General features: G+C 38.4%; 1 protein-coding gene across 9 annotated transcripts in view; it reads left to right on the forward strand.

Annotated features, from left to right (window-relative positions):
- amot (angiomotin) overlaps positions 1 to 12,828 on the forward strand; it is a 68,031-nt gene extending 55,203 nt beyond the window's left edge. For all 9 annotated transcript variants that reach the window (XM_048165558.1, XM_048165559.1, XM_048165560.1 and 6 more), the window contains 4 exons: positions 8,193 to 8,383; positions 8,834 to 9,210; positions 9,491 to 9,742; positions 10,511 to 12,828. In XM_048165558.1, the coding sequence (XP_048021515.1) occupies positions 8,193 to 8,383; positions 8,834 to 9,210; positions 9,491 to 9,742; positions 10,511 to 10,626 (936 nt within the window). In that variant the 3' untranslated portion in view covers positions 10,627 to 12,828. The remainder of the gene's footprint in view (positions 1 to 8,192; positions 8,384 to 8,833; positions 9,211 to 9,490; positions 9,743 to 10,510) is intronic.
- The last annotated feature ends 55 nt before the right edge of the window (positions 12,829 to 12,883 follow it).

Raw genomic sequence — 12,883 nt, forward strand, 5'->3', positions numbered from 1 at the left:
ACACATTTGCCTAATGCTGCCTATGTTCCATGTTGTCCGCCCGCGAACAACTTGACCCGCCCTCAAACATTAAAGCTGCCTGTTCGTATTGTGTACATGTCGAGAAGATGCTGTTTTCTGCTCTTCAAAAGCAAATTCTTTTTGTAAACACTTCCAAAGGATGAGGATGTGAAGAGTCAGTGGTTAAAATTACCACAGCAATACAACAGCAGTATAACCTCTTGATGATGGCTTTTTAAATCTCTTTGAAGTCTAAATGGGATTTACCAAACCCTTATCCATTAAAGAGGGCACAGAATGCTCTGTATTTGGACCAACGTGCTCCTCAGAATCACAACCTGTACGATTAATTATTGATATATATATTTTCTACCAAGTGTTCAAAATGCTTTTTATATTGTGTAGCCTATGTCTCCAGCTAACTGGCTAACTCACGTTATTATTGTCTTACTAAAATACTTCTGCAAATCAGCTGTTGGCCACTATTACCTAAAACTGTGTCCATTAAAGGTGCACTATGTAAAATTTTCTGTCCGCTAGAGGCCTATTCAAAACAAAGGCGTAGCTTGATGACGCCAAGTTTGAGCGCGGAATCTTGGGACATGTAATCTTCACCTCAACGGACGGTGCAAAAGAACAGGGATAGGACTCGGGAAGAAATCATGTTCATGGATGTGATTATTAACATTACTGTAGTATGAAGTAGAGCAGGACCAAGTGTTGTGGGAGCTGAACGAGGCCGCTGGAGCGATTGCGCAACACACGCCTCACGAGCAACGGAATTTTTATTATGCCAGGTGCCAGTATGAGGTACCACAGTATGAGGTAACACAGCACTGTTTATCATATTAGATATTTTCTCCTAAGGGAGACAATAAATGGTACCTTGACCTTGACCTAGATCAATTTTGAGTGTATTGAAAATGATGTTATAACATTACTCTGTGCGTTCGCTCGGCGGCTGCTGTGAGACATTTGTTGCACACTGCAGTAAGCTAGATCAATTTTAGAATATCATATTAAATGCTGGATGGCTTGTGTTGATGAATGGCATGCAATTAATTTTAAAACGTATTGTATGATGGAGAAAATGCTGTATTACTGTTACTAAAAATAAAGCTGCATCTGATTATGTTATGTTAGCTACTTATGCTATGTTAGCTACAAAATAGTGTTTTTCTCTGAGGCATGGTAAAGCATGGTACTCGCAAAAAATCAAGAACATTAGTTTTAAACAATAAGACTAAACGTGTTGAGCTATATAACAACAATTAGTTTTCTGTCTATAAATATATCTAAACAGTTGTTCCCTTGTCTATTAAAACGTGTAATATATTAAAGCGTCTTTGGTGTTTCCATGGTTTCTACAAAATAAAACCAGAAACCGAGGGTAACGCAGGTATGACGCAATTGACAGGCGACTCCTCACATGTCCCAGAGCCTTGGTTAAAATTGTAATTACCTCACGATGTACAAATAGTTGGAAACATTTAGGATATTGTCAGTACTCAAGTGAACAAAATATATAACACTGGCCTAGTGGTTTGTCTAGACACTTGTCTATTTCTTTTGGTCTATGACTCCCCCTTGTGCCGCAATAATCGTAGTTGTCTGAAACAACCACGGTTAGATCAAATAACCGCGATCAGATGGTTATTTAATAATCACGATAGGCCTAAGCATTGGGAAATCTTTCACCTTCATGCAAAATCCCTGAACACTGGGATTCTTACTGAAATGACTACATTTTGCATGTGTAAATTTGCTGAACAACAGTAAATGTGACCGTACCCTTAGTCTTTTACAAGAGCCAAATGAAAAAATTGTGTCCGCAAGAGTAACATTTTAAAAATGCCATACATTTGGTCATTAAAATTATGAGATTGCTTCATAAAGACATGCTTAGGCTTTGTTGCAAAACACAGTGGGCCAATCTCACTGTATACAGCCTACATAGGCAGCTGCCATTTTAACCAAGATTGATCCTCGTAAGTGATGAATTGTAATGCTGTACAACTCCTTACAGCTTATCCCTCACAGGAGACTCGGCTCATGATTGATTAGCATTTGCTAAGCTAATGTCAATGTTAAGCATTGGGTTAGGGTTAGGGGCAGTGGTGGACAAAGTACACAAATCAAGTACTTGAGTAAAAGTACAGATACCCTAACAAAATACTACTCTAGTAAAAGTTTTAAGTATTCCTTTCCAATTTTACTTGTGTAAAAGTACAAAAGTACACTGAGTAATGTAGGCAGCAGAGGACGTGTGTGTGTGAGCATCCCAACAACTTCAAATTAAAGATCAGTAATTATCATCTGTAACAGGTCAGACGCGCATTAGGGGGCTGTAATAGAGGTGTGGCGCCAAAATGCCTAACTCTAAAATGAAAACTGATCAAGATCCAAAGAAAACTTCAATAAGCAGTAAGTTAGCTAAAATGAGAGCAGCTGCTTCGAAGGCTAACAAGGAATTCTTTCAGAGTGTGCTGACAACAGAGCTGGAAAGATGTGAATATCTCAAAGATGACATGAGTGCGTTATCTGTCTTCCCTAGCACTAATTCAGCTTTCCATGGAATCATTTAAAGAAACTGTGGATGCATTTGGAAAGCGTCGTTGTTGGAAACAACGGTTGGGAAAAACTTTGAGGCCCTTGAAGTCTGACCGGAGGCAGACATTACTGCTTTAAAAGCAACCAATGAAGCGCTGTTAGACTGTTTGGACGACCTGAAAAATCGTTCACACAGGGCAAATCTTCAGATAATAAATGTTCCCAAGGACAGTGAAATCAGAACAGACAAGATCAAGTTTACTTCGGATCTGCTAAAAGACGTCATGAGGGATCAGGTGTTCGAGAAACTACCAGAACTGGAGAGAGCACACCGGGCATTGGCACACAAACCCAGAGATGGTCAGCTTTACCCAGCTTTAATTCACATTACATGATTTTAGATGGTGATCTAAACTGTGCAATGGGCCCAAATTTGGACCGCTCCAACCCGAAACCACAGGTCCTTTCTAAAATGCCAAGTGAAATCTCAGCCTTTTTGAACCAGACTGGTTGTGTAGACCCTCTGGCGTTTCTACAAACTTCATAATAAGGTTTTTTCTTATGCTCCCTTACTACTAGGGTTCTCCTTTCCTTCTAATTTCACAAACTGCATATGGTGATTAAACTCATCTCTGTTGTCAGATGAATCATTTTGCCAACATGTATCTTCTTCAGTTGACAATTTTTAAAAATTTAACTCAACGGAGCATCCCCCTGTTCCTTTTTGGAGACACTGAAAGTAGTGCTCAGGGGGACATTATTTCATATACTGCTTTTATTAACAGAGAGGGAAAGGAAAAGACAACAGCTAATTGAGACAAATTTGACAGTCGGCACTCTACTTCTACATCTTATAAAGAAAGGAATGATCTTCAGACCCAATATAATTTAATTTCATCAAGTCAAGCAGAACAGCTTATTCTTCGGTCACAAAGGTTTTTTTCTATGAACACAGTGGTCGACTCTTAGCCCATGAACTTAAATCCAGGTCATCAGCACAACATATGTAGATGATGCTGGGGATTTAACTATTGATCCCCTTACAATTAATAACATTTTTATCAACTTTTATTCTAGCCTTTATAAATCAGAAACCCCTAAGTATCAGTCTAAATTGGTCAAGTTTTTTGATCAAATAAATGTCCCCACTATTTCATTGGAACATAAAAATGACTTGGATCATCCCCTTCAGCTGCAATAAATATCTGCGACCATAGCAGCTTTGCAAAGTGGCAATGCCCCGGGGCCCGATGGCTTTCCGATACCAAGTCCTATACCAAAGCACTGATAACACTGTTATTGAAGCCTGAGAAAGATCCAACACAATGTAGCTCATATTGACCAATTTTTTTGCTAAATGCAGACATCAATATTTTAGCAAAATTACTTGCTATCCGATTAGTCTCCATGTTCTTCACCCCCCCCATCCTAGAACACCCCTGAAATTGTAGTATCATTAAATGCTGAATAGGCATTTGATTGGGTTAAATGGGACTATCTTTTTTTTTTTTCTATGGATAGGTTCGGATTAAGCCCCAGATTTATAGAGTGGATCCGTTTTCTGTATACTTTTCCAGTTGCTTCAGTGGTTACTAATAAATGGCGATCCAAAAATGTATCTTTATCAAGGGATACTCAGCAGGGGTGCCCATTAAGCCCCGTTTTGTTTACAATCGCAATTGAACCACTATCTCTGATATTAAAATCTACCTCTTCTTTTGGGACTTTCTCTGGCTATAAATTGAATATTTCTGAAAGTGAATGCATGCCTGTTAACACAATTGCCAGGCAAATGCCTGACTCTGAGTTCCCCTTTCGCTTGCTAAGATCTGGGTTTAAATATCTGGGTATCAATATTGCACATACCTATAAAGGAATATATGAAAATAATTTTTAATTTAAACTACAATCTGATCTTCAAAAGTGGAGGATTCTTTATCTTACACTGGTTGGCAGGTTGAACTGTTTAAAATGACAGTTCTTCCAAGATTCTTATATTTTATTTCAATGCCTTCCCATCTTATCTTATCCAAAGCCTTTTTCAACAGATTAAACACATTTATTTTTTATATGGGATGGGAAAAACCCTAGGATTCGAAAAGAGTTTCTCCAGAAAAACAGGAGTGATGGAGGTTTAGCACTCCCTAATTTGTTATATTATTATTGGGTGGCTCAAGTTAAAAAATAGTCTGTTGGATACCCTCATCAGGTACTACTGATTGGTGAGAAACAGAATCTAAATCTTGCACAGGAACCTCTTTACAAGCCCTAGTAACATCTAGCCTATTAAAATATCACAATATACAGTGATTCCGATTGTTCATTCTACTCTTAAAATATGGACTCAGTTAAGCCAGCACTTGCAGTTAAAACAAGCACTTCTGTCTCAGAGCCCAATATGTAATAATCATGCATTCCTCCCTGCCAAACTAGACTCTGCATTTAAACAATGGCAAGATAAGGGCATTGCTCAGTTTGGTTATCTTTATATTGATGATCTTTTCGCTAGTTTTAGGCCCAATCCCAATTCTATTTTATACCCCTTCCCCTTCCCCCTTCCCCTTGCCCCTTGAAACAGAGTGTCAAGGGGTAGGACTGAAAATATTCCCCTAAGAAATGGGACACCACTACTAGACCATTACACGTCATCATAAGTCGTCGCTAGCTCCTACGTCATAGATGCGCCGATGTTTATCACACATTTCTAAGATGCCATCGATAGCTGTAGTGATCTCTGTTGCTTGGGCGACAGCTATTTTTACTATTAGTGCACATATCTCACAGTAATCAGGCACAAGCAACATAAACGTTTAACAGATGACTCACTCCCAAAGTTGTTTTGCTGTGTATTTCGATTTCAAAAAACGCTGCTCGTTTTCTGCACAAAAACATATGATGAATAAGCACGCATACTGAATGCACTTTTTGTTTATATCATGTAACGTACACATATTTATGGACGTAACCACAACAAAACAATACATTAATCAGGCATGCGGCAAAGAGACAAGTTAGCTGCCACCGGATTTGAATTTATGTTGTCAAATCAACGCGGGTTTCAATAAAATATAAAAAAATATGTTGTGGAACTATCATAAAGTAAAAAACATTAGCGAACTTTTTTCATAGCGATTTTAACAAATCTTTTTTCAGAGAACATAACCGTATACATGAACACAAGATTAAAGGCAACATAAAACAAGTGATTATTTATTACTAAAATACTGTTTACCGTAAGAAAATACTTACATTTATGGGTCTCTCTGCTCGCTCGGTCGGCCATGTTGGAAATTTATCATACCCCTTCGTCTGAAGTGTGGTCCCGAAAAATCTTAGTTTGAAGGGCTACCTGGCCCTTCCCCCTACCCCTTCCCCTCCAACCAAATGAGAATTGGGACACCCCTACCCCTTCACGTGAACGTGCGAAACAAAGGGGAAGGGGAAAGGGGAAGGGGTAAGGGGTAGAATTGGGATTGGGCCTTAATGATCTGTGTTCCAAATTCAGTCTTAATCAAGCTGACCTTGTAATTTTGTGAATGCCCAAAGCCAATCATTTCCATAAACTCTATATACTCGTTATACTATATATATATATATATATATATATATATATATATATATAATATAAATTACTGCATCAGTGGCATGCGCACTCAAGCTCCAAGGATCTCACGGTTCTTGGCTCATTTTGAGTCAGAATTCAGTTAACTACAGACTCGCTCTGAACGGATCATTGAATCAGTGAGTTGTTGACTGCAGTCGGATCAGTCGGATCACAAATGAATCATTCGGTGTGATTTGCGAACTGGTTTAACAGGTTCATTGAAAAGAATCAGTTTGTTCACAAATCAGACACTGCCATTGCATCTCGGAGTGTGTGACGATTCCTTCAGTTCAAAATAATGAGTAATGATATGTTTTTATGAAATGTAGTGGAGTAAAAAGTACAATATAATGCTTTGGAATGTAGTGAATTAAAAGTTTCTCAAAATAAAAATACTCCAGTAAAGTACAGATACTTGAAATATGCACTTACAGTAAAGAAGTAAAAAAGACTTTGTTACTGTCCACCACTAGTTAGGGGTTTAGTATTTGTTTCAGCATTGTTTAGTCAATCAGCACTGTAATTGACATGACCAATGAAATCCTTAGAATTAGCTACATGGGCAGGGTTTGCACTTAATTGATTTGGGGGGGAAATTACACAACACAACTGATTGTGTATTAGAATGTTGCTAAGCTACTGGTGTGGTAAACTCGACTCTTGTACATATTGATTCTGATAAAGTTTGAGGTTAGCATGTTGCCAGGCTAATGACTCAGGGGCCGTTTTTAACCAAAGGCCAGTGGCTTTAACATCTGTGCTCTGTAAATGCATGGAGAGAGTGGTTTGTCAGCAACTCTCTCAAATAATGTCCGGTAAACTTGATCCTCTGAAATTTGCTTATAGAACTGGGCGTGGTGTTAAGTATGCCACTCTTACTCTGTTGGACAGGGATGTAAAGCATTTGGACTCTGCAAATTCATACGTTAGGATTTTATTCATGGACTTTTCTTCTGCTTTTAGCGCTGTGAATATAAACACACTTTTAAGGCATCTGGAGGAATCAGAGGTGCATCAAACCCTGATTTTATGGATTAACAGTTTCTTACGGGACCGCCCACAACATGTGCTGGTGAATGGTAGAAAGTCTGAAAATGTGGTTTTAAAAAATGGTCTCCCACAGGGATGTGTTTTATCCCCAATTTGATGCTTATAAAATCTTATCTTATAATATGCAGATAACATGGCACTGGTGGGATGTGTGAATGATACCCAGTCACTGGACAGTTATTTTAATTTTGTTAATGTTCTCACAGCCTGGACAGAGGAGAGTTCTTTGCAGCTTAATATTAACAAAACTAAAGAAATGTGTTGTGGGGCTAGTAATGCACACACACTTTTTAAGCCCTTGCTACTTAACGGTGAGGTAGTTGAACAGGTGGGATCTTTTAAATATCTGGGTACAGAGATTGACTCCCAGTTTACTTTTGGAAAGCATTCAGACAGTCTTTTTAAGAAGGCTTACCAACGTCTAGGCTTACTGAAGAAATTGAGGAGTTTTAATATTGAAAAAGACATTTTGATAGTTGTGTAGAAATCACTCATTGAGTCTGTGCTCACTTTTAACACTGTTTTCTGGTTTAATTCTCTCTCTGTTAAATGCAAGAACAAACTTTTAAGTATTATAAACATGGCTGGTAAAATTATTGGTGAGAAACAAGCATCTCTGTGATCTCTACATTGTTGCAGTAAAAAGAAAAACTTCTGCTATTTTGGCAGATACTTCTCATCCCCTTTACAGTTCATTTCCAGTACTTCCATCAGGTAGACGGTACAAAGTACCTTTGATTAAAAAGTCTAAGTATAAGAAGACCTTCGTTCCAACAGCGATATTTTATATCAGTGATATTTTAAATAGGATTTTAAGATGAGTTGTTGTTTAAAAAGTTTACTTTTTAAATTAATGTTGTGTGTTCTGTTTTGTTGAGCCTTTGTCTGAAGACAATTTTCTATCCCTGTGGGGCTAGACAATAAAGATTTTGAATTTGAATTTAAAGAAAACTTAATGGTTCTTCCTCTCCTTCTCTTGCTCTCACAGAGGCATGGTGGTTCTCAGAATACAGTTGGTCCTGAGTTCAGCACAGCAGCTCTAATGGAACACCTGAGAGAAAAAGAGGAGAGGATTTTGGCCCTGGAGGCTGACATGACCAAATGGGAGCAGAAATACCTGGAGGAGAGTGTCATGAGGCAGTTTGCGCTGGACGCTGCTGCATCTGTGGCCACACAAAGGTACTCAAGTTTACTGCTATACACTAAGCCAACCCTGTAGGAATATAGTAAGTTATTTAAGATTTCTTTAGGGGATTGTCCGGAAAACTAACAGTGAAAAGATATTTTAACTAAAATGGACAAAATTATGAGTTTGCAAAACAATAACACTAAACTGGAACTATAAAGAGCACTACAGTACAAATGGGAAACAATAGAATGTGTGTTCATTTACCAGACGCCTTCATTCAAAGTGAAGATATGAATTATTACTAATACTGAAACTATATAAAATGAAACTAAAAGTTCTAATTACTATTAGATACAAACAAAAGTAAAACTCTCTATGCATGATTAATGAAACTAAATTTAAATAAAATAAATAAATAAGTAAACAAACAGATTTTCTGTAAAATTTAACTAGTTATTTTCTCATTGGTTTTTGTGTGTTAACTTCTAACTCCTATCCAGAGACACATCCTCTGCCATCAGCCACTCCCCCAGCAGCAGCTACGACACTTCGGTGGAGGCACGTATCCAGAAAGAAGAAGAGGAGATTCTCATGGCCAATCGGCGCTGTCTGGACATGGAAAGCAGGATCAAGAACCTGCACGCTCAGATCATAGAGAAGGACGCCATGATAAAGGTGCTGCATCAGCGCTCACGCAAAGAACCAGCCAGCAAATTAGATACCCCGGCCATGAGGCCCTCCAAGTCCCTTATGTCCATCGCTATGGGCACTGGCAGCTCCAGTGGCTCCGGGCTGCTGTCACACTCTCTGGGTATCAGTGGAAGCAGCCCCATCACGGAGGAACGTAGGGAAGACCGCAGCTGGAAGGGCAGTCTGGGTACGTGAGTCCGGTGTGAAGTGAGAAACAGATCTGAAATTACAGGTGGGACTGTTTAACCCTCAGAGAAGCCCCTGTTGCAAAAAAAAGTAATACAATAATACATATTTTTACTAATAATGTAACACTGGAGACTGGAGTAATGGCTGCTGGAAATTCAGCTTTACCATCACAGGAATAAATTACATTTTAAAATATATTCAAATAGGAACCAGTCATTTTAAATTGTAATAATATTAATAATATTACATTAAACAAATTGTTCCTCTTCATGTTCCAGGTGTTCTGCTGGGCCCAGAGTTCAGAGGTGACTCTTTGAGGACAGAGTCCATCTCCTCCTCTCCATCTCCAGTCTTGCCCTCCACCCCAATGCCAGCTGCCACACACTCAAAGACTGGCAGCAGAGACAGCTGCACCCAGACGGAGAAGGGTCAGGAGGCCAGCAAGCCAAGCACACCCGCCCTGCAGAACGTTCCAGGACCCAGCCGGATCAGCAGCCCAAGCCCTATCTACATACCCGACCGCATCGCTGGTACAGCTTACACATGCACAAAATCACGTTAAAGGGTATAAACCTGTGTGTTCTTCAGGTTTTGTTTTTCAATGGGAAACCAACCAAACAACCAACAAATGACTGGTTGAACAGCATTGAGCTGTATGTTTGTCTTTGCATGCATTTGGTGAGAATGCAATGGAAAGTTACGGAAAGGAAAAATGGACAAAATTTTCAATTAAATTAGTTTAGTTTTTTTTATAACAAAATTATATAAATTAGATTATATAAATTATTCAGTAATACATTGAACATGCAATTCATGCAAACAGTAACTTTAATACACTTCTGTGTTGAGCATGTTTTTAATTTCTGAACAAAATTAATTTTGATACTTTATGCACCCCTAAAATAAAATAAGAAATGTCAGGGTGATTCAGCTGTCCTGATATAGTTATGAAGAAAAAAGCCTCCTTAAAAGAATTAAATTCTTGGAAAGAAAACTGGGTAGTTTGGCTTTTTTTTAAATTTCTTAGATAAAATGCACTGGACAAGTTTTGTTAAAATAGTTATATTAATTATTATAAATATTTAATTTATTTACTGCATCATTCATGTGGTGCAGCCAATGTGCATGCAGAGCAAAGGTTAAAAGTTTTTTAAAACCCTATGAAACCAACATGAATACAAAGAGTACATTTAAAAAAGAAACTAGTACAAAACTAGCTTGTTAAAAGATTTTTTCCTTTAACTTGTCCTTATTCACCACTGACCGATAAACATCTGCATGCGTCTTTGTCTCTACAGATGTGCCAGTGTTTCACACCGGTACATTAGAAAGGAGAGCGCCAGTGCAGTCGCTCCCGCAGCAGAGCCTCCCGCCGCAGGACGTGGACAGCGAGATGGTGGAAATACTCATCTGATCGCACACATATTGACAAAGACACAACTCAAAGCAGGTGAAGGATTCCTTCTCTGTTACATTTTCAGATAAAGATTGTCAGGACAGAGGGGTTGTTTAGAAACAAACTTTACAACAATCAGCGAACAATAATATACAACAACACTCACAATCAACACTTTTTTTGTACAGTATTGTCTGGTGAACTTTTTTCCCTTCCAGACCCTCGGACCAAATATACTGGCATAATTTTTTACATTTATTGCACTACTTTGTGTTTGTATTTACTTATTTTTTGGTATGCAATTGTTTTGTTGTGTGTTCTAATACAAATGTGGCACTTGAGTATCTTGCAAAATGATGAGTAGCCGAACAGTTGTTACATGTAAATACTGCATCAGAATACTGTAAATCTGAATGGCATAGGGCCTTTTTTTATTCTAGGACGCAATGTCTGTACGGCATGTTCTGTATGGTTCACAGTGCACTGTTTAGGAGCAGTGGACCAACAAGCATTCACCTGTGTGTCTAGAAGCTCCAGAAGTATGTGAAAATATGAGTGACCCAACTGGTTTTGGGTTTGTCTGTGTGAAAGTCTGTAGTTTTTCAATCAAAACTGAGGTCCATCATTCCAGTAGAGCTACAGCAGCCACAAATGTGCCTTGGTTGAGAGGTACCACTGTTGGGGATTAACAGGATTCTGGAATCCACTGCCACTTCACCACACACACACCGGACTTCCAGATCTGTCCTTTCACAGTTTGGAAATCCTCCAAACCTCTCGTTTCAATGTGATGGTTACTCTGAAGTCATTTTTTGATAGCTTTTTTTTCAGTCTTGTGGTTGCAAGACATTTAACTCTTGACCAAAGGAATCCATAAAAAAGATGCAAATTATACGCACATTTTATAAAGAAGGGCCAAGCAACGATCCTCAGGTTATTAAGAGGGTCTAACCCAGGGGTGTCCAATCCTGCTCCTGGAGCAGGAGTTCAGCTCCAACCCCAATTAAACACACCTGAACCAGCTAGGCATACTAGATACCTCCAGGCAGGAGTGTTGAGGCAAGTTAGAGCTAAATTCTACAGGACAGTGGCCCTCCAGGACCAAGTTTGGAAACACCTGGTTTAACCTAATTCAAAATTATACGGATGTGTAAATGAAATTCCATGAAATCAGGAAATATTTATGAAACCATCTGATTTTACTGCTTTCATAATTTTCTCACGCTTCATAGTATTTGGAATTTCTTCCGACCTCTGGATCTGAATTTGCGAGAGATTTTCTGTTTGACGCTCAGTCCCTGATGTCAATTTGACGTCTGTTCGAGGTGTCCGTTTTCATCTGAAACGTCACATTTAGAGTGTTTGTTTGCACTTCTGAACCACATTTCTAAAATGTTCCCTGGCAGATGTTACAACAACATTTAGACAATTTATTTGTTAATTCACTCAGGTTTCTCAGGTGCTTATACACAAATGACCATTAATACACAGTGCTGTCCAGATGATACTTGTTTACAGATGCCTCACGATGTGTGCTCACTGTGGTTGTTTGGTGATATATCATTTATGCATAAACGAACAAGCAAGTTTGAGTTTCTAAAGGAGGTCATCATTTCAAAAAACTCAAAAGCATGTATAAATGACAACACTACCATTCTAACCCCAAACTTTTGAGCAGTTAAAACTTGGCACTAAGCAAATTCTGTCCCCTGTAAGAGACAAATCATTGAGGTATTACACCACCTGGAGAAAGAGATGTTAGCATTCCATTTCCTTTCAAAGGTCCTTCTGGTGCAGGTAGTGTCAGTTTGAGCCAACTACCTGAGCCCTAAATGCCGTGTGCCTAATGTAGAGCCATTATATGATGCTTTCAAAAACACAGGGCTAAAGAAATGTGATCCTACATAGCAGTTTCATATTTACAGTTCAGTTTTTGTTAAAAAACAATAACATACAAGTCTAAAAGCTTTTAAACTTTATTTCAAAATTATTTAAATGTATTTCCCTGAAAATTAGATTCAATAGCATTTGATATTATGGAATACAAATTTCAATTCAGTTGGTATTTAGGTATTTGAGCACAGACAGTCTCAGTTTAGCACGCTGTGCCTCGGTACTTGACATTTTGTACAGTTTTTTGCTTATCTCATTCACTTGAGATAGAAACTGGTTATTTTTTCTTCCTTCCTGTCTTTGTTTTAAATAAAATCTTAAAACATTTCCGGCACTGTTAGATCATCCATTGTGATCCAAAACACTCAATGGGGTATTTAAG

This window comes from Megalobrama amblycephala, linkage group LG18 (genome assembly GCF_018812025.1).
Source record: "Megalobrama amblycephala isolate DHTTF-2021 linkage group LG18, ASM1881202v1, whole genome shotgun sequence".
Classification (NCBI taxonomy): Eukaryota; Metazoa; Chordata; class Actinopteri; order Cypriniformes; family Xenocyprididae; genus Megalobrama; species Megalobrama amblycephala.